Genomic DNA, 23,765 nt, shown 5'->3' on the forward strand with positions numbered 1-23,765 from the left:
TCATTAAAATAGATTTTTTTTTTACGAATAAGAAAGTTGAAGTTTTACAACTTGGTTGACTATGCTCAGAAATAAAATGGATTGAGGTCTACCTACTTGCAATGACATGCACAGGAATTTTGACCAGGGTAAGCATAAAGAAGTAAAATGGCATAAAATGAGAAAATCCTCCTCCGTTGCCAGTTATACTAAAATGTTAGGGCAGGCAGTGCTTTTGTGCATGTATGAAGTGCACACCATTGCCTACTTGAACCTATTAATTTAAAAGATTATAACATTGTAGATTCGTTGCTATATGTCTCAATGTTTACATGTTAAGTTGAAGGGGAGACATAAACAACACCACCGTTTAAACGAAGGCGTTCTTCCCAACAATACAATCTATTAGTACATAATATGGCTAAGCTGGAAAATTGCCTTCAAAAACGGATTTAATAATATGCAAATTAACTGCGCGCAGCAATAGCAAGTCTAATAACTATGCCCAAGGTAAAATCAATCAACAATTTCCGCATTTGTTTGTAAATATGTCATAAGTACAATAAATTATTATGTATGTCCCTTACGCGCGGGACAAGTCAAATCACATACGAAGCCAAAACACTCAGGTTCGATTCCAGTATGGAAATTTTCAAAATCGATTCAAAATTTTAATCATACGATCATAATTGATTATTTTAAGAAAATCACATTGGACATCACAACTCGAATCATGTTTTGGAGTCAAAGTTATTACATGCTTAACGATTAACTTTTTCACAGTATACTTTGTCTACTACACAAACATTTATTTGCTAGGGAAAGCTGAAACTCTTATGCCACTTCTGTTAAAGTGGACTTTGGGATTTCATGAATAGGGTCATTGAGTGTAAACAAACGTCAACGTTAGCGTGAATCTGACATTTACTATGAAGGGCCTCAGTGGAGGTGAAAAACTTAAATTTACTCTGGTGGCGATTTTCTGTGATCTGTAATCCTGCGGCACATCATGTTAAGTGTCATATAAGTAACCTATCGTCCTAACCTACCTAACCTAGGTAACTATGATTGATTTTTGATTGATATGTATTTAGTGATTGATATTTTATATTTTTAAATCCTCTAATGCTCCTAATGTAGGACTAGAATTTATTTTATCTTCCTATTTACTAATATAAGTTAGTTACAACATGTACCTTAGGAACTTGTGGAACGATACACTTTCTGTTAGCTATCTACCTTTTATTATTGCCGAAAGGATAACTATCTAAAACCTATATAAGCCACAAAGAAAACATGTGCAATAGATATACGAGCATTATTGAATAGGTAAACATAAGTCTCTCATTAGACAATTATTATTATTAATAAAGCTTTGCCGATAGGAAGCCGAGAATTTTATTCTACAGCAAGACAAAGTGTTAATATTCATGTCACTATTGGCGACACAATACAGGATACGAAGACGGATTTTGATTCTAATAGTTTAAGTAAAGTACCTAATGGAATTTAAAAAAAAGCAATTAATATAATATTGAATTTACAACTTGGCTGATAAGTTAAACGTATAACCGTTTAGACTTGTAAAACCGTAGAACACATTACATACAGGATTCCGTATTTCGTAGCTAAAGGAACAATAAAGACCAATGTCCGAATAGGATTTTGTGTAACAGACGATAAAACATTTCGCGGTTTTGTGGAACAAGTTCCATACTTAAAATTATAAATGAGAAAGTGTTTTTATTTGTTTATTACCTACTCAGCTCAACTTCTGCACCGATCGCGGGGATTAAAAATTTAGATTTCGTAACCTATGCACAGATTGACAGCTGAATCGATCTTAAAGAAGTTTAGCTTACATCCTGTAGGACACAGGTTATTTTATCTAAATGACCGAAATGAACGTGCTCATTCACGGACAAAAGCTAGTATTAACTAATAAATATATAAATTACGTAATATTCATTACGAAGCTGGCATTGCAATGAAACTGAACACAATGTCAAGGCGAGTATGTTGATCGGTACAATGTAGCTACGTATATCGCCCGATTATATTGCCCCCGAGTTTACACTTTACAAGGCTTTTATTCGCTTTATTGTTAATACTGTTAAGCCAACGAAGCCTATTCTTTTGTACTTTGCTTACACTCAATAAACAAAGGCTGAGCAATTATTTTTACCCCTTATTCTAGTAGGTATAGCTTTACAGCAGCGTTTGTCTGTTGAGCATTTATATAATTTTCGCCATGTCCATCTTTCCGTCTGTATGCCTATAGCCACACAGGGTTTTTGCCAAGGGTAGGTATAAAGACTAAAGTTAAAAATCCCATAACTCAGTAGTGAAAAGGTGACGGTTCAGAACCCTCCTTACCTTCGCACACAAACTTTCACTTTGTCATTTTGGTTTCTTCGCGGCATCGTATTGCAACGCTAAATTCATTGGCAGTGCCAGTACTTATAAGCCTGTTGGGTGGCTACTGGCTTATAACCTTCTTAGTGCGCAAGGGTCGGAGGCAGCAATAAAGTTTTTCCTCGACGCAAAAAAAAAAAAAGGGTGGCCACAGGCTTATAAGTACTGGCAACTATCAACTAGCTATGGCTAAATCCAATGCCAGACAAGAGAAAATTCAGAAATTAAAAGTTTCTAAGTTGCCCTCTGGGATTGAACTGGCCACATAACCTACTTATATAAATAACCACAGTGCTAACCATTGCACCAGAAGGGTCAACAATCTATCTCATAAATCTATTATTTATATCTAGCAATAATTAATTATTTTGTTGCTAAAACCCGATAGCTATTTATTATCCTAGATTGATTGTTTGAAAAAACACAAATAAGGAAGTAGGTAATACCTACGTTTATTTTTATTGCTAAATGTGACCTTTAAGGCCGATGATCCGCGACGGTTAGATTAAAAGTGAACCCAACTTTAACATTCACTGGTAAATAGTAATTTTACTTCTTCAAATAGGTTCAAGGGCACATTTACCCACCATTTTGCGACTCGAGAATCAATCAAGCGCAAAGTTATTTAAGTTTTTTACTCTTGGCTCCCCGCTAGTTTAATGACTTGTAAATGATGAATCTATTTACTCACAATAAGACTTGCTTACAATTCACAAGAAATTTTTAATCGTCATGTAATCAATCAAAAAAAAATCTTAGTATATAATTTAAATAAGTGCTGCATGTAATGTTTAGCTAAAGTGAGTTTTATAATAATTTTGTTATGCTCATAGCAACAAAACATCGATCCTACGAATCATGGTTGGGTACTGAAACTATCAAAGCCTCTATATATATTCTTTATACAACTATATCTGGCACCTGCTAAGTGATGCAGTCTAAGATTAGATAATAAGAAAGTTAAGATTCAATTAACCCTAACATACCTTAGAATATGTCGGTAAAAAATTGGAAGTGACCAAACTGAAAATACCGTTGATTCAATATGTTAGTATGGAAAAGTAAATATAATTCGAACGAACGAACATTAAAAGTCAATAATTATAAATAAGAATCTAGTGAAATAAATATCTAGCGTGTATGTAGCAGGATTTAACATAAAATCAACATTGTGTTCAGACGCTCCAAAAAATACTTAACTTGCACTACAAGTGCAATGTGCTTGCACGGACGTAAACCGGCTTTCTGTCTTTAAAGTTTAATGCAACAAAGAAAAGCGAAACCCTGGAGCAAAGTTGCAGCAAAATAAAAAGGTCAAATGGGTTCAGACATGAAGGCTACGTAGGTAGTAGTGTTGCTACTTTATTGTTTAAAAACTATTTTACCGATCTTGGTGCAGTTTTTGCCGTCTGACCAAGTTTTTATATAGGTGCCAATTTTGTTATACACATATCTCTAATCTAAACTAATTGGAGCGATGCCGAAAAGGATATAATAAAATAACACTATTTTAGACCTATCAATTAGAAGAATCTGCTTTTTAAAACGGTCACATAATAGTGTTCATGTAGACAGTATTGACGGTTTGAAAAAGCAGAGAAAGTATATGCTTGTTATTAAAGAATTGAATTTGAATTCGGCTGCACCATCGATTGTCACAATAAACGAAATCGGTTAGAAGGATTAATCATTTTATTATTGTGAAATATATATAAATACTAGCTGTTGCCCGCGACTTCGTCTGCGTTTGATTTTGTGTTTGATGTAGTATTCAATTTAGTTGTAGTTCTAAAAAAATGTAAAGTGTTCAGTTTCGCTAAGCCTTAAATGAGGAGTTCTGTCCTCTATCTCCAACCACATTCAGATCTACACAAAGTTTGGGGAAAATTAAACAAATATTATAACCTATAGGTTACTATATTATTAGGGTACTATATATAGTACAAAAATAAGTATTTAAATCGGTTATAATTTTTCGGAGTTATGGTGTAACATCGTCAAACACTTTCATCCCCTCTCCCAAAGGAACCGAGCCTAATGTCGGGATAAAAAGTATCCTATATTACTTCTAACACTTCCATCAATATGTGTACAAAGTTTCATGAGGATCGGTTAAGTAGTTTTTGCGTAAAAGCGTAACAAACAAACTTACATTGACATTTATAATTTTAGTAGGGATGTACCTATATCATATGAAATACCTACAACGCAATGTTTATATTGGAATTGAGTCATTAATACTGCAATATCGTGATCCCAATGCCGTTCCAATGTTGGAGCGTAATATTAAAACTCGATTTACCTACAATAACAATAATTCATACCAAATGGTTAAGATAAACATTTATAACTCTTTTGAATTTACTAGTATTATTTCATCTTGCTATTTGTTTATTTATTTCGTTAAGGATCAAGCCTTTATAATATCATCTAACTATCTGTCACATTGAAGTATTATCACACCCATTAACCTCAAATTTGACAGTTCGCAGTTCGAAGAGGTGCTCAGACTAGGCTGAGGCTACTAAAACTGTGACAAATAATAATGTTACAAGGATTTTGGGCGTAGTTTTTAATGTCGACGGCTGTTTCTAATAAAGAATCGGTGATATCCTCTCTGGCTACGAGTACGTTAATAGTTACTTATGGGAAATTAACAAGAGATGTCAGTAGTAATTGAGCTTTACATGGCAGATCTCGGCGAGAGAAGTACTGCTACCATTCTTTTTTTTGCCGAAAAGCAGCATTTCAGTGCTACAGTCTAAATGGCGTGGTTGCTGGTATAATTACAGGCAAATGCACTAACTTCGTACAACACTATACTTCGTTCTTATCGTACAAGGTAAAGTGGCAGGCAGAAGAAGGCCTGGCCGAAGAACAATATCATGGCTCAAAAACCTACGACAATGGTTTGGAAAGAGAACCAAATCATTATTAAGAGCAGCGGTGTCCAAGGTAGAGATAGCCCTAATGATTGCCAACCTTCGTAAGGATACGGCACCCTAAGAAGAAGAAGCAATTACTTCTCAGGTTGATGCAAACTTTGTAGAAAGTGTTCGTTGCATGCCATGCGAAGTGTTGCCCTGTTTATAGCCGATGGTCTTCCACTTACAATCAGATGGGCCGTTGGCAATCGACTTCATTAGTCAATTATTGTTACCTAAAAAAGTAAAAAAAAAAGATATCTCAGAATAATATCCTAGAACGAATTTAAAAAAAAAATCTTTAGTTAGTACCAAAAGTGGTGGAACCAACATGGCGCTGAACAACACAAGAGTCCGAGGTCAATTTGGAAGTCTCAGAGATGTGCGCTTCTTGGTGCAGATTACGAGTACAGTTCCAGGTGCACCCTCCGAATAATCCTCTCTGCGCTCATGACATACTTCTATTCTTATACCATACTTCTTTATCTACTTATACTTTAAAGCAGAAGAGTTTGTTTGTAAGTTTGAACACGTCAATCTCAGGAACATTGTATCTTTCAAATTTGTTTTTTATGTTTAGTTTTTATATTTGCTTTATCTATAACTATGTGCTTTTTATGTCTTACTTATCTACGACATAAAAAGCACATTTTTCTTTAAGCAAGATGACAGACACGCGACATTATAATTCCATGTAATTTTATCATTATATTCAAGTGGGTCAGTGCTGCAGTTACTTGTCAAAAACTAACTAATTGTTTACGGTCTAACGCCGCACTGTTTAAACGCACAAGATAGATAAAACTGAATTGAAACAGGATTTTGAGGCTGTAGGTATATATGTATCCGCTAAATATGACTGCGAAAATAACTTTTGTTTTTTTTAAAGGCGGTTGTTAATTTCTTGAACTGTATATATCGATATCTCAGCAGTGAAAATTCTTTACAAATAACAATTTAAAAAAAATTACAATCATTGGTATGCAATGCGTTCTTATTGCTAAAGTTATCTCATCCGTACAACTTTTGTGGTAAGTTAATGTTACCGGCGCCATATACAACCCATACCTACCTAAGGTTCGTGGTTCGGTAGTGAATCCAGAAACACTGGCAAAGATATTAAAATTATTAGCCTTTCGAAAAAACATAACTGTAAAGGTTTTTAAGTACTAGATACTTAAATATTCATGATGGGATTGCCATTAAAATAAAAATAAACAAGATAAATAAAAACAAAACTAAAACTGTAGCGAAAGATAATGCGAGTTTCAACTGTCTGCTTAAGCGGTCTCCACGTTTCCGTTTAGCATGTGACCAATCACATGACTATTTCCAAGCGGGCGTCTCGTCATTGGTTGCACGCGGGACGCAAACTAGAACGCCGCTTAGGACGCAGGCGGGACGCTTTGGCCTTGCCTTTTCATAGTACTCCAACGGATAACGTCTGACCATAAAAACCTATTATATAGCTATTTTTGGAGTCTACACAATAACACCATTTATTTTATACTATATTAGAATATATAATTTTTATTCTAATGAGCTATTAAAAAAATACAATTGCCGTTTGTCTACCTCCCTGCCCCAGTGAGCTCTGTGGTATTTTATGTGTGCAGTGTGAGATCCCAGGTTGGATAACTCGCAATTTTGGAATTTAATGTTTCTTAATGTTCTACTAGCCTGTCTAGCTAGAGGCTTTGACCACGGCTAGTTACCACCCTACCGACAAAGACGTACCGTGAAGTGATTTAGCGTTTAGAAGGGTTCCCCATAGAAACCGATAAAGGGTATTGGTTTTATGTACTGCCTTCCCTCCCTAACAGTTTAGCAATGCGTAAAAAAGTAAAAAAAAAATTCCCATCTAAGACTGACATCATCACTTACAAAAAGGTGAGATTGCAGTCAAGGACTATTTTCGAAAATGTATTTACTACGAAGGCTTTGTAGTAAATTTTTGATTTCGTTTTAAAACCTAAAGTATTTTTTTTAATCACGCGATAGCAAATAATGGAACAATCCTAGAGGGGATAGCATTATAGAGTCGATGCTAGAAACTTTGTATCTTACATACATAAGACTTTTCAGCAAAACCGTTCCGGATAAAATTTTGAAACAAAATGTTGATCAAAATACTACTAAGAATACTGTTTAGCTCCCGAAAAAAGACGATTCCCATGGGGCTTTTACCCCGCGGAAATAAGCGCGGATTAAGTCGCAGTTAGTAGGAAATAAAAAAACAATCAGACACACATTAGATTTACAATAGTCCTACTTTATAAAAGTACCTATAGTTTGTGTAGTGAAATAGTAATTACATATACTTAATGGAAAAGTTTACCGCAATTTGTACTACCAAGAATTGGTTAATGATAAACTTGGCAGCAAGCACCCGACTACGTGCGTAACAGCAAAAACCCAGGCTTAATTTTCTCGTATGATCAATTCATTTAATAAACTTACCCGTACTAATTTGGATTGAAACTTTTCCATTTGAAACGCGCGCCTTAGCGTTTGTTTCTAATAATTCGCTGTTGGTGTTGACTGTTCTTCGCCCGCATGTATTATGCTATGTACGGTTTTTTACAAATCCCGTGGGAACCGTAAGTCTTCCTTGGATAAAAGTAATCTATGTTAATCTCCGTTCTTCAACTTACTCTTTGCCAAAAATCAAGCTAATTTGGTGCTTAGTTAGAGCGTGAAGGAAGGTAAACAAACACATTTTCGCTTTTTAAATGTTCGTAAGTATTTCTATCGCCATTCAATGCCTCAACTGCTCTCGGCCCAAGCTTATAGAAAAAATCGAATTCTTAGAGGTTAGTCCGTAGTTAGTATATTTTCATTGTCTACCCCCGTGCAGAGAGCACGTTACATCACTCACTCTCAAAAAAATCTAAGCAAATGGTCTTGTCTATATCCCACTCTAATATTGGGGAAACTTCTTTGCCGACAGTAATAATAATTTATTGGTATTAGAAAGTCCTAAGCTATTTGACACCCGGCTTAAATAATTGTTTTTAAGCTCACTTACAAACATCCCTTTAACAAAACCACTTTTAAAAACAAATACGTATTAAAAAAAGTCAAAAAATATGACTGCCTATTTATTGCCTAACGAAAAAAAAATCACATTAGATGTTAACGTCAACTGTTATATTGTTTTTTTTTTTTTAATATAGTCTGTGTCACCAGAGATGTAAGTAATGATTCTAGCAACCATAGTAACATAACTTACACAGGTAGGTACTTGAACAGATTTGGATGTGCCTTCCCTCCATCCGAATCTGTTCAAGTATTTAAGGGTGGAATAAAACAACTCAAATAGGCACAACGAGCAACGAGTAGGATTCGTTTAACGAGCTCGTAAACTTTAAAAGGATTTTAATATTGGATAAGTGCCACAAATACAATATTTAATTTTTTTTTAACCTTATACACCAAAGAAAAAAAACCTTTTAAAAATCACTCACCATTTTGCATTGCGAAACAGGAAAAAAAAAATTGAAGAAGTTATAAATTGCATCGTGAAGACTTGCATGGTTTCAACACTTTATATAAAACTAGACTTCAAGTTCATTGCACATGGGTTTTAATTATTTCCTGTTGCTTGTTTCAGAATAAACGAAGATGTTCCACGGAGGCATTTTAAGCAAGTTGAAAAACTTCTACAAGTGGTATGTGCTGGGTTTGGTGTCCGTGGGATACATTCTTGGAGAACTGGGACATTATCTTATTGGTGAGTGAAACCATCTGATTCTAACAAAAGTTGTTTTTTTAGCCCTAGGGACCGTAATGCTAAGCCTACGCTATCGTCAGTCCGTCCATCGAATCTTCTGTCTGTTTGTCCGTCTGTCCGTCTGTTTGTCGATGGGCTGAAATAAGTAGAGCTGAAAAGGTCACAGAATGTGTATTTTAATTGCCGCTATAATAAATAATCGATAAAAATTAAAATAAGTTGAAAACTAAATCACCATACAAAAATGCATTTTTGACAATGTTAAAGAAAAGATTAAAAGATTATTTGCTACTTCTACAATCGAGTATTTCCATTTATCTTTCGAATGATTATTACCAACCTACATAGTACCACCAGCTATCCGATTCTGTATCTCACCAACCTTATTGACACCAAATAACTTGCTAAATCCATATTTTGCATTCTGAATTCTAAGTGAGTTTATTTGAACTCGGTTAGAAGATATTATTTGATGGCAACGACGAGATAAAAACCTCTATATCCAGAATTAAAAAAGGGAGGTTTCCTACCACAGCAAAATGTACTGTGTCTGCGTCAGGGAAGTGTCTACTAGAAACTAAAGGTTTTTTCCACTTGGAAAGACACAACCAGCATAAATTATTTTCTATACCTACTGATTATACCTAGGTCATAACCCGTCCTAATGCTGTAAATGCAAGTTCGGTTACATCTGTGATGGTATCTCATCTGAGTAAAAAAAGGATCTACGTTTGCGCAGCACCATTTCGAAATATAAAAACCATGACTAATTTAAGAACTTAGTTATAGCCGTGGATAGAATACAACTTAGTAATTCGCAACACTTTGAATTAGTTTCAAAGCACGAGTTTGTTTAAAAAATTTCGTTGTTTAAAGTGAATACAAAAATGAGTAGCAGCGACCTCGACTCGCTGAACTGAGTGGGGGGCGCATTCCTACGCATTTGGTTCGTGACCCGTGGAGTAGGTAATTACAAATTAGGTAAATTGTATAACTACTAGGTAGATAGGAATCAGAGCAACGTATCATCAATTATCACCATCATCATCAGCCTATCGACGACACATTTCTGGGCACAGGAATCGTCCCGTATAAAAGAGAGTTTCAGAGTATAAGTCCACCACACTGCTCCAATAGTGTTTGATGGGCTTTAATGATAACAATAACTAGGGATAATAACCGACACTTACTGCAGATTAACTTGATCTGTTTTAGGCTGGTGGAGAAATCCAAAAAGAAAAACCCAAAACCTTAAAATGTTTGGCCCAACCTAAGAATCAAACCCAGGAACTTGTGATCCACAGTTGAACATGCTAACAAATAGACCAACGAGGTAACTGCATAGAGTGCATAGTACAACAGTTCAAGCTCTAAGTACCGTATATCGTCAACTCTCAAGTATACAAAATAATTTTAAGGGTTCTTTTAATAATACGCTAATTAGCTTTGGTAAATAATGAAGCTATTAAGATTAAGATTATTAAATATCTAATTATCTTAATAGCGTCTTTATATTTATTAATGTATTTTTGCCTACATTTGGAGGAAAAATCTATATTATTATATAAAATTGTAATTACGTATCAAATTGCAAAACCGGCTGCATTTGTACCCGTATCTCTTTGGCAATCGCAACCGAGGCCCTCCTACACGAAGTTGTTGCTGAAATTGACATAGTCTTGATGAATGGATATATATATTCCATTCTAAGCCACTGTTAGCGTTATTTAATAGAAAACCTCTGCGATGTCACGATCTGCTTTCAAAAGTTCGAGACTCTTTAAATTCCTTTTATTTTTCCTTTTATTTTATCATATGTTTATCTTCCTACATTTTTGAGGGAATATCTAAATATTTGTTTTTAAAATACATTGATGGATTTGAACATTTAACAGTGAACCCTCGAAATTTACATGTATAATGGAAACACAGAACATTGTTTACACAAGCATTTATGCAAGCATTCATGGTCAGTGTATTATTTCTCCTGGCAAAGTTTTTCAAATTATCACGGGAAAAAGCGGCTATTAAAAGCTTGTAATGCTATATTTTTCCGTAAAACAAAACTATTTTTAAGCCTGCAAATACTTTAGAAATTTTGACAATCAGCACCGAGGTAAATAAATAACTTTCATGATTCGTTACGAAAGTTCTGATCGTCTTATTAATCCGACTGCTCCTGAAGATATCATTAACATAAACTACCCACTACAGGATAGGCGTCATAAGGACTATAGGCTGTGATCCATCTTGCTAGCCAAGTTTATACGCACTTAAAAACATTATGGAGAAATCTCAGGCAGACAGGTTTCCTCAATATATTTTCGCCCACCGTTACAGCAAGTAATATGTTATTGCTTAAATAAAAAACGCACATAACTGAAAAGTTGGAGGTGCGTGTCGGGGATCGAACTCAGTTATCCCGAAACGGAGTCCGAAGATCTAAACTTTATTTATTTATTTATTTATTTATTTATTTATTTATAAAGGACAACCAACAGTAGATACATTAAAACATGCTTTTTTTTTTTTTGGAATGAGTCACATAGTAAATGTTCAACTATTTACAGGTTATCACAGCATGCATTAAAATGTAAAAAAGCCATTCTTATAAATTATTTACAATTAATTATTAGTCAGTCAATATAAACCTTAAACTTGTCTTGAATCATACCTAAGATTCACGTTATTGGTTGCAGGCACCACATCGAAGGTAACAGCGGAGGATCTTCATTACGGAGACAAAGCGTGTATGCTGAATGCGACCCATCTACATCTCAGTCAGCTGCCTGTCGTTTGCGAGAAAGTTAACTCCAGTGATATGTAAGTAAAATTTGGCTGTAATTTCAGATTGAACTTTAAATTGTAAATCTTCAATCAACCTTCCCTAATATTATAAATGAGAAAGTGTGTTTGCTCCTTCCCTCACGCCCTAAAACGCCTAAACTTCATTTTTGGCATAGAATTAGTTCAGACGGAGAGTAACATAGGTAACTTTTTATCCCAGGAATACAAACCGTAAATAACGCGGACAGCGAACGCAGGCAACAGCTTTTAGTAGAAAGGTCCTAATATTATGACAATTTTATAAATATTACGTCGTTATGGTTCGTGAGGCGATTCTTTATGTCCTTTAATCATATTATACATCAGATGAGTTAATTTTCCATCTAAGAGACCGCTTAAGTAGGATCTTGTTATTCATGATATATCAAACACCAGATGACTCAATTTTCCATTCAAGAGACCGCTTTCACATTGTCTTAGGTCGTCCACGTCACCATGTCGATTAGAATCATTTTTGAGAGGTTCGGTGTAAAGCGAGGAAGATCCTGTTCCGTTTATTGCGCAGAATATGGCAGAATAGGTTCTTCTTTGACAAGAATCCAGAGATCTGGAATAAATTTAGATTTACTGGTATCAATACATTTACACAGAATAATTGCGCCTTCCGTCTCTAATCTCTTTCAGATATTTAACAAAAATATACATATAGGACCACTCTCAAGGTACACAAAGCATTTTACTCTGGTTGTAATTTTGTAATAATTTTGCTACTACGCAGTTTGGATTCTTTAGAACGGCAACTTTATTATGCGAAATAAGTATAGTAATAAATTATGCAAATATTGCGTTGAAAAAAGCCTTATGTGTGAGCATAAGACTTATTTTTACAGCGTTCTTAATAATATGGTTTCTAACACTGTTTTGTTTGCCGTGCAGATCTATCTGTCAGTGCTCTATAAAAGTGTAATTCTTACTAATTAGTATATTCGCAATCTTGTTTTGCTGATTTATATTGGTTGGGGTGTTTTCATTAAGCAACAGAGAAATAGATTAACGTGATATTTTGTATAGAGGTTGTTTAAAACATGGAGGATGATTATGGCTACTTTTAATATCCAAAACAAGCAGGCTTCCAAATATGGAGTTCCCAGATCGTTGATGCATGATGTTGATCAATCTAGTACCTCGTAGTATTAAGTATACCCTAGTGCAATGTAGTAAGAGGAGGGTATTTTTTAAATAAAGGAGTTAACGTAGAAAGAATGTTAGTATGAAAGTTTGTCATTTTTCAAGTTATATCCATGAAACTTTTTTGTGCTTTTGTTAAAACGACACGAAACTTTGTTTCACGTTTTCCTAGTTTTTGAAGATACAACCCCCACATGGGTAAAATAGAGGATGAGAGTCCTTCAGTTTTCAAAATATTATTTACTACTTGGGATGCATTGACGGTCGTTAGTTATTTAGTCTACGTCAAAATTAATAAAATCAAGTTACAAAACAGAAAATCTGCAGTTACCTAATTAAATTGGCGTATTTATAACATAATGTAAATTAAATAATAGTCAAACTAAGTAGGAACTTTGATGTACTTTGAGTAACTTTAATTTTATTTATTTATTAAGCTGACCCGCGCAACTTCGTCTGCATCAAATCGTTTATTATCGGATTTAATATCTTTTAGCATTTCTCTACGTCGAAACGATCACGTCAACCTCTTAAGATTGTACCCTGTTGTTTGATTGACAAATTATAACAAAAAGCAGTTATTGTGTCCTAACAATTATGCATTTAGACTTTTTTGTAGGTAATAATGACTACTTTAAACATGTCATCCTTACTCACAAACTATCGCATTTATAATATAAGTAGGATGGTACGCATGCATTCGATCGCTGACCCATACGCTTTGCGACTCGCTGTTATCTGTGAATAGATATGTCCTTTATCTCCGACAATATTTATCCGATCTTCATTAAAATTACACAATACATGTTTGATAGTATACACTTTCAAATAAAAAAAGAATTATTAAAATCGGTTCAAATTTAATTTTCATCTCATTTCCCGGGAGAAGCTTATTGTTTATTGGGATAAAAAGTAGCCTATATATAGCCGGGATAAAATATATATTGACCCGGAATATCAGCTACTACTATACCAAATTTTATTTTAATCCGTTCAGTAGTTTTCACGTGATGCCCGGACAGACAGACAGACAAAAATTAAATAAAAATCTGTTTTGGACTCAGTATCGAATATAAAGCATCCCCCGGTCAAAATTTTCAAAATTTATTAAATGTACAGAAATCGTCCAGTTACAGTTTTATTATAAGTATAGATATCATACTTTATAGTTCTACTTTTATGCATTTTTAACATTAATGTATTTGTTTTGTATTGAATATATTGAGGTGGGTACTGTCTGAAATAAACGAGATAATATTATTATTATATTCTAATAATAATTCCGGCTCTGCAAAAAGAATAATTGATAGATAGAGGTGTTTCCTCATTACCATTTGAAAATCATTAATTGCTGAAGATAATAAAACTGCCATGTTGGAAGTGGTTACCATATACTAAGGATCACAATATCCTAGATTCGATTCCCGAGTTGGGTTGGTATTAAATTATTCTGTTTATAATTTCTCAGGCAATTTCATGGCGGTCCAAACTCGAAATCCTTTTCTCCTATTGGAATCGCCTATACTTCTCGCTAATGGTAGGATATAAAAAAATAAGGTTATAAAAACAATAATATCTTTAACAACTTTACAAAGTATAAAACAAAGTTATTCCCGCTTTTTGTACGCTTAGATCTAATACATTACATCTCGCAACGGATTTTAATGCAGTTTTCAGAGTGACTCAAGAAGAAGATTTATATGAAGTAAATATGCATATTAAAGTAGAGAAAAGCGCAGTTATTAAAAGATTTGCAAAGTGATGTCGTAACAAACATAAAAAAAATTGTGGGCCGCGTAAGTATGTGCATTGCAGACGCCGCACTGGTTAAACCTTACGCGATACATTAAATTAATGTACCTAATACGAACTCGTATTATTATTCTCTCCAAACTGCCCCACATAAGTATCTAAAAAATAATATATTCATAAGTGCTCAAGATTGTTTCAGATTTTTGAAAATACGTCCCTAGAAATCTTTAAGCACGACAAGATTTCATCATTCAGCTGTTCAGTACATAGATATCAACAGGTGTGCCACGAGAACGGTTCCCGCATGCTCTTCGGTATAAATGTACTCTATGTCCTTCACAAGTATAGTTAAGACAAGCATAGTTTATCTCATAAAATTAGAAACTTACTATCTCAAACTCAAAATTATCTCGCGGCGTATGTTTGCTCCGCTGGACTTATGCCCATGTTCAATCTATCCATAATCTATAGATTTGTTTCTCAGCAACGTTGTTATTGGCATAAAGTATCCATACAATTTTTAACCACTAACAACTTTGCCAACCAAATTATCAAAAGATTACAGATAGATTGAATATAGAAAACGGACGTTAGCGCCTTATTAATAAAACGATTCGAACATATAACTTATAACAAAAAAAAATACCAGGTTAAGTTCGTTGTATTGTAGGAGCATGCGATGTAATAAGTCTATGGTTGTGGAAGGAAATATATTTCATATTATTTTTTTATCCCTAATAAATCGATTGTATCTAGTTATTAGAATATTACATATAAAAATTATGACTAGGAAAGTTTAAATATCTATATAATTATGTACTTAGCAGTTAGTATGTACTATATTATGAAAATTAAGCTAATTTTGCTATACTCCGCGAACAGCAGCAGAATCTGTATGGTGTAATTTATAATTATACTTCAATCCGTATACTCCACACCGAACAGATCCTCGGCAATGTACTCTCTACGCACGTTTCGCTCCGAAACCGGAGCATCCTCAGGAGATGTTGACTTTACAATGAATAATAATAATTGTTATTTGTTAGATGTTCATGCCGAGGATCTGTTTGGTGTGGAGTATACGGATTGAAGTAATTATAAATTACACCATACAGATTCTGCTGCTGTTCGCGGAGCATAGCAAATTAAGCTTAATTTTCATAATATATTATGGATTTCCGAAAAGTAACGCCTGCTTCTATCCAATATTTAGTATGTACTAGGTATATGTACGATAACCAAGCGTTTTAAAAACCTATTTATAGAAGTTCGGAGTTAAATCGTGGCTGCAAAATTTGAGGATGTTTCTTTTTGCATTATATACACATCAGGATCTGACATGACAACAAAATTATATGAGACTACCTGGAGAGTGTACCCTTTCAAACAATAAAGTAATTTTTAAAATCGGTCCACCATTGACCTAGGTATCGATGAGCGAAAACACTCGTATCATACAACAAACATAAAGCGTCTAACTCATTTGAAAGAGATTTAATCGAGAAGACCTAATTATTTTCCCTATAGTCTTACAAATAGAACTGTGAGTTGGTATAGTCGTAAATAAATTAACACAATGAATGGACCATTCTTCATTAATCCTCGTTAAAATCTCTTGATTGCTGTCATGATATTGTGTAACACATCGTTTGAGACAATTAAAAGAAGCTTAAAAGGCTGCCGACTTGACAAATGGGAATTGGGAACGGGATTATTTCTCCATTTAATGATCTTTATCTTTATGGAAAATAATGCAATACCTTAGGTACATAATATTATGTTACTGAGCTAAGATATGCCTCATACGAACGCTTAAGGTCACTAAGCGGACTATGCTTAGAGTTTATCGACGTGATCAAATCATAAGTAAGAAAATCCGTAGAAGATCCAGAGTTACCAATATAGCTCAACGAATAGTGAAACTAAAGTGGCAATCATCATGATGATCTCATCTACCCATTACCGGCCCACTACCGATGGGTCTCCTCCCGCAATGAGAAAGGATAAAGGTCTTAGTCCGCCACGGCTTTCCGGTTTTCCTTCACCGTTGAAGCAAGTGATATTTAAATTACTTAAAAAACGCACATAACTTGGAAAACTTAGAGGTGCGTGCTAGGATTCGAACTCGGAACCCGAATGTGAAGTCGAGCTCCTACCCGATGCGCTACCACCGCGTCTAAAGTGGCAATAGGCGAAGCAAATCTCTCGGTACGCTGTGGTATCAAAGCGCGTAAATGGCCAGCCAACGACGAAAAACACAGCGTTGGTAGATCCTCCCACACTAAGTGGACCAACGACAGCCGAGCGCTAACAGAATCGCATGGAGCCGCTGGACAAGCGGCACAAGACCATGCTGTGATGAATTCTCGAGGGTCAGCTATACTCAAGAATCAAGTACACGTCGTCACTTTTTTCGATCGAACTGCCGCAAGTTCTAAGTTCAAGTTCACTCGTGAAAAACACCAATTTGCATAGCCTCATTTATTTCCTCATTACTTATACTATAATTAATTTTATAATTATAAAGTGTTATTTTATATACCGATGCATTCAGATTGACAAACTCATATTGTTGAGGCAGCTCCACGGTCGTAATAGTTACGAGAAAAGAAATAAAAGATTTCTTAAATTATAAGGCAAGTGAGTAAAAATGGAGTGTAGGTAAATCTATTTTTACTCTTGGAACTATTCATGGTCAAGTTTACTGCAGGTTACCTATCACTGTATGACTAAGCTACTTATTTAATTAGTTTGATCCAGCCGTTTAACGGGCGACCTTGAGCTTTTTATTTATAGTAATCTACAATGGAATATTTTGGATCTATTTTATCCTGATTTTACTACATTATAATATTATACCGATGCACGATTTTTGTTTTCATAGAGAAAACTACTAGGAAGATGTTCGAGTTCCCAAACAAATTATACGCCATCCGTTTTCTATATTCAATCTATCTGTTATGTGTTGATAACTTGCTTAGCAAAGTTGTTATTTGTCAATAATTGTATGGATATTTTTTTGACAGTAACAACGCTGCTAAGTACCTACTTAATAAATCTGTAGATTACGGATAGATCAAATGTTGAATTTGCGGATAAAAAAATAAGACGCTGAACCTGTTCCTCTTCTGGATTTGAACTTAATGCTTTGATCTATAGTATCTCTGTTTGCACTAAAAATGCGCAAGTTGTATCACCAGATGCATGGAACAGTTTTATGACTCTCGGGAAATATTTAGTGTCTGACCATGGTCTGTCCCAATCCGGTTTTATTATAATTAATTTAAAAAAAAATTAAAAGATTGATGGTCTACCATCTTAGCGATTAATCCCTATCTTTACCTCAATGAGGCCTATACACAATTTTGGGATATTGCTGGTTGAGAATAATATGAGCTACGAAACTTATTTTATTCCATTATAGAATCCCAAAAGCGCTGTACAATTTTATCAACGGAAAAATTCAAAAAAATACCAATAGGGCCACATTTGCTGCTTCGTTATTTTGTTGCAATACATTAATTTTATCTAACTACTTTACGGAATTGCGAAGTCAATTATATATTCGAGCTAAAATTTAAACACAAGTCTTTATTGATAGTTAGATACGATTAAATAAACGATTGGAACGTTTTTGTAATCAAAATGTCCAGGAACATGATAAACACCGCAACAGATAATCACTTAACCTATTTGAAAACCTTTGTGAATGGTTTTCATGATCATTATCTGTGTAATAGAGATATGGTTAGGAATAAACTCAACGCAAGGTTAAAGCAGTCAATGAACTTATTAAATATCAACACAAAGCTAAATTAAAACAGTGTAACCGCAGCATAAAGAAAGATTATATTTTGTTAGTTTTAATGAACTACTCTTAGGGAGGTCGCCCATGGCGATTTTATTGCAGTGATTCTGAAACGCGCGCGTCTGCATCGCTCCTTTAACGGGTCGTCGGTCGCAAATTATTCAATAACGATACAATCGCATAATAATGACTGAGCTTCTCTTTTGTAAAATAGACGTTAGGAACTTAGGGAAGAGCATGGTATCGATCGATTGCGTGAAGTATACGATTGTATCGATACTGGCTGCTAAATCATGTATGTGTGATTGTATTTCGCTATACTAGCGAAGCAAAATCCTGATTACGTGATCGAAGGTATAACCAGCTACAGCATCATGTAATCGCAGTTTTAGCGGTTGAATTATCTATTGAATCGCTGCAAAACGTAGCTGTGGGCGAACTCCCTTACTTTTACATGTGGGATGGTTTGGGAAATCCCTATGCAACCAACCTAAACCGTTTTTTTTTACATGCTTTAATTAGAACTGATTTTATTCATTTAAAGCATTTAAAGCTAAAAGGTAGATAAACGTACCTATTAATTATTATAGGCCAGTTATATGTTTACCTCGCACTGAAGACATCTATTTCGTTATGTGACCTATGTCTAGGAGTATCTGTATTTAACTTGTATCTGTGTTACTTGATAAATATCTATAATATCTATATCTACAATGCGTAATTACATGGATCACAGATATATTACATATATCTGTGATCCATGTAATTACGCAATGTAGTAAAGTAAGATCTCGCAAATAAATCGCTAATAAAGACACACGAATTTTAAAGATATAACAACCCGTCAATGAATGTGAACCTTATTATCACGAACAACTCCATCACGTAGTTTAATAAATAAGAGTAGATCGATATACCGATTTGTGCCTTTGAAAAAGTATGTAGGTATGTTTGTTACACAAGCTCGGAATGCAGATTCTACAGAAAGAAAAACCAGCTAGAAACCAGTGGCGTGCACTTCGTACACGCACAAAAGCGCTGCATACCCTGACATTTTTATATAACTGGAAACGGAGGGTGAATTTGCCATTTTACTTTTTATGTTTACCCTGGTCCAAATTCCTTTGCACTCCACTGCCAGAAACGTGTGTAACGCGAAGCCGTTTGCTTCCATGCATCTTATTTATTGGCGAACGATGATGTGGCGTTGTTTTTTTAATTTATTTTTAGTAAATAGATATTCATTGGCCCTACTAACAAATAATTATTTTCAGTTTGAAAACAATATATTTTTTATTTAATACTGCACTTTTAAAAAGGTTTAGTGAACTTTTATATTAATTACTGTGATACTTAAAAAATCCTTCAGTCAGTTTGTTGTAATAATGACCAAGTCTCAAACATCAGAAACGCGGATTCAGTAGACGGATTATAACAAACGTATTCATTTTATTGTATCTAAGTAGCATCGCAGCTTACTAAGTTTGAATGAGGATCATAGAAGTAAAATATCTCAAAAATTCGTAACACAAACAACTTACAACATGCTTGAATAGTAAATACATGATTTAGGCGTAACGAAATACGTACCTATCTAATAGAAAACATTAAATAGGTAGTACCTACTGTAAAAAGTGACAACAGTACCTAAAATAGATTGTTATATTTTAATTAAAAGTCAAGGCTTTGAAAAGTTTTTGCCGATAACTTTGTATCCAAACAAAAAGTCTTATTTGTCGTTATGTAAGGGCTACCAACGTTAAGGTAAAATACTATTAAGACACTTTTTTTCAGATTTTATTTTAATATTATTTCATTCGCACTACTAACAAAAGGACAAAGGGATGGAAGTCCTGTGTATTTGTGACGTAATGATTTAAAAGATAACAGGTTATTGAAATCTGCCGTTAAAAGAACCATGCCAAATTACAAAGGTTTCACTGTTAGGTAAGGGTTATTCTTTTATATTCCAAACCACCGTTATCCATCCCTCCATGAATATTAAATTAAATTCACCTATATCTTCTTTCGCCATGTAAATTTATTTGGTAATTAATTAATATTATAAATTAGCTTTTCACATGATAAATTAAAGACGGGCGAAATAGAATAAACGGTTTGCACATTTCAAAATACTTCTGTAAAATGTCTACCCCATATAAAAGAAAATACGCAAATCCACCACATAATAGCGAACTCATCCGTGAAATCTAAGAATTTGAAAAATTTAATAATTTTTACTGTTAATATCTGAAAGCAATAATAAACTGATCATGAATCTGTTTGCGACAACCCTAACAGATTAACCCCATATATTATATTCCTTTTCAATATTATGTCACGTTGCCAAACAAAAAGTTCAATTTTGTAATATAAGTAGGTATAGGTAGGTACCTCCAACAACAGCACCACATATTCTAGACTCAACTACTATAGCTAGATAGGTACGAAACGACGTTACAAAAAATAGCGATCCACTTTTTGTGCTGGGTTTTACTAATACGTTCATATACTTGATATGAACGTATTGGTCAAATGTCTGGTGTTCAAACATGATCACGACATGTTAATATACACCTACTGCATACTGGGAATATTAATCATAACTCCTTGTAAGTAGGTAAAAATAATTACCAGACCCTACCAGATACTGTAATGGATTACCATTAATTAGTTTGCATGGAATGTTAATTCAAGGTCCAGCTGTCAACCTCTCGTAAAATTGGACTTGATCAATAAGATTCTATGAATTTAACCACAATCGATTCTGTCCTTTAGCAATGTAGGTACCTACCAAATATTGTCATCGTAGTTAGGTACAGCAAGTGATCTGCGGTTTTTCAACAGCAACTTGCTTTGCGTATTCTTTTTTCATACGCATCATTGAACTGCTTTTCCGAGGTCTGTTTTAATGTAATGTTTAACTATAAATAAAAGACTTCATATATTTTCATGTCGGTGCATAAATTAAGAATGAATAGGCATGTTCTAGGCAAAAACTTTCAATCTTTGGTCACAGCAGGTAAAGTCGTCTAACTTAGCCTTAATCAATTAAACTTTAACTTTTATTTTATTTTTTGTTTCAACTTTAATTAAATTTTTACTTTTTGTTTAATTTAATTCCAAGTTGTGTACACATACTTTTGGTTTTTTCTTAGAACAAAACTTGTTATTACTTATATTTAGTTACTAGCTGACCCGCGCAACTTCGCCTGCATCAAATCGGTTATTATCGGATTTAATATTTTTTAGCATTTCTATACCCGTAGTAACGTCTAAACGATAGATCCAATTATATTATATATCTGATAGGACCGTCACCATCTTAAGATTGTACCCGTGTTTTGATTGACAAATTATAACAAAAAAGCGGTAATTGTGTCCTAACAATTAGGCATTTAGCCTCCCAGACTTTTTTGTAGGTAATAATGACTAGTAACATCCATCCATACATACATACATCCATCCATCCATACATCCTTACTCACAAACTATAGCATTTATAATATAAGTAGGATGGTACGCATGTATTCGATCGCTGTCCCATATGCTTTGTGACTCGCTGTTTTCTGTGAATAGTTATGTCCTTTATCTCCGACAATATTTATCTAATCTTCATTAAAATTACACAATACATGCTTGATAGTATACACTTTTAAATAAAAAAAATAATTATTAAAATCGGTTCAAATTTAACGGAGATATGAAGTAAAATTGATAAAAAAAATTATCTCAATTTCCCGGGAGAAGGTTATTGTTTATAGTATAAAAAGTAGCCTATATGTTGACCCAGAATATCAGCTACCACTATACCAAATTTTATTTGAATCCGTTCAGTAGTTTTCACGTGATGCCCGGACAGACAGACAGACCAAAATTAAATAAAAAGCTGTTTTGGACTCAGTATCGTTTATAAAGCATCCCCCGGTCAAAATTTTCTAAATATATTAAATGTACAGCAATCTTCCAGTTACAGTTTTATTATAAGTATAGATTAGCTGTTTTGTGCACCTTATAACAATAAACAAAAACCAAACACGTCATCTATACTTGTTATTTCTTGATTATTTTGATAAGGTTCCATTGCTAGTTTACAGTGAGAGTATTCAAAAACAAGTTACAAGAAAATCCTGCTAATCTTTTAAGATAACAAAGCGATATATTTTGATAGCCTATTGGTGAGAACCTTTTTGGGATAGAGTCCGGTCCCCGGCACGCACCTCTAACTTTAAGGTGTTTGTTATGTGCAATTAAAATATCACTTGTTTTGTCAATGAAGATATATCTATTAAGAATATTCTTCATAAATTTGTGTGTGAAGTCTTCCAGTCCGCGCTTGGTCAGCGTGGTGAATAAGGCTTAAACCAGTGGCGTGCACTGGGTTTCTTACCAGGGTATGCATACAGCTGAAAAATTGCATAAAATGGAAAAAAAAACCTCCTCTTATACGGGCTATATTTAAATTTTAGGGTATGGAGTGCTTTTGTGCATGTACGAAGTGCACGCGACTGGCTTAAACCCTTTTCATTCTGAGAGCAGCCGTGTCCCGTACTTGCCCGGTAATCGGTTGATAATTATGACGATAAAGGGAAATAAAGGGAGATATCTAATTAAGTCAATTGAATTTAATATATTTTTAAATCCAGAATTAAATATAACAAGAATATGATGTAATTAACTTATTATGTACACTGGTTATTACATAAATAATTAGCTAAGATGAACTCCCACCGACCACTCAGCACCCCGCCACAAAGTTTAGAGTATCATAGAGACAAAGGATACCACACTGAACAAGCGATGAGAACTCTTAAAAAATTAGAGGAGTGCTTTGACACTTGTACTGTGACGCAAGACGTCGTCACTTCCCTGGGATCATCCGGTTGACTAGTTAAGCAGATCTAAGAAATTAAGCTTCTGATGTAACAAAATGTGATAATATTTACAGCTGCGAGTCCCTTACGCTCAACGGTACAAGATACTGCGAATGGGGCTACAATGGTCTCGGGATCGACTATCAAGTCCTCGCAGGGCCTGCCTTTATGGCGGTGTTTACCGTCGTTGGAGTCATTTTGGGCATAGCGGCAGATAAGTAAGTCCTCAAATAATTTAAGAGGTAGATATGTTTTTTTTAGGTCAAATATAGTTTTTTAGATACTCCACTGTGCGTCCGTCTGTC

The 23,765-nt window shown here is 34.3% G+C and overlaps 1 protein-coding gene across 1 annotated transcript in view; it reads left to right on the top strand.

The window, feature by feature from the left end:
- LOC120628433 (putative metabolite transport protein HI_1104) overlaps window positions 1-23,765 on the top strand; it is a 50,485-nt gene that overhangs the window by 21,029 nt on the left and 5,691 nt on the right. The window contains exons 2-4 of the mRNA XM_039896805.1: window positions 8,932-9,051; window positions 11,751-11,874; window positions 23,535-23,678. Coding sequence (XP_039752739.1) covers window positions 8,943-9,051; window positions 11,751-11,874; window positions 23,535-23,678 — 377 coding nt within the window. The 5' untranslated portion in view covers window positions 8,932-8,942. The remainder of the gene's footprint in view (window positions 1-8,931; window positions 9,052-11,750; window positions 11,875-23,534; window positions 23,679-23,765) is intronic.

Source organism: Pararge aegeria, chromosome 12 (genome assembly GCF_905163445.1).
Source record: "Pararge aegeria chromosome 12, ilParAegt1.1, whole genome shotgun sequence".
Lineage (NCBI taxonomy): Eukaryota > Metazoa > Arthropoda > Insecta > Lepidoptera > Nymphalidae > Pararge > Pararge aegeria.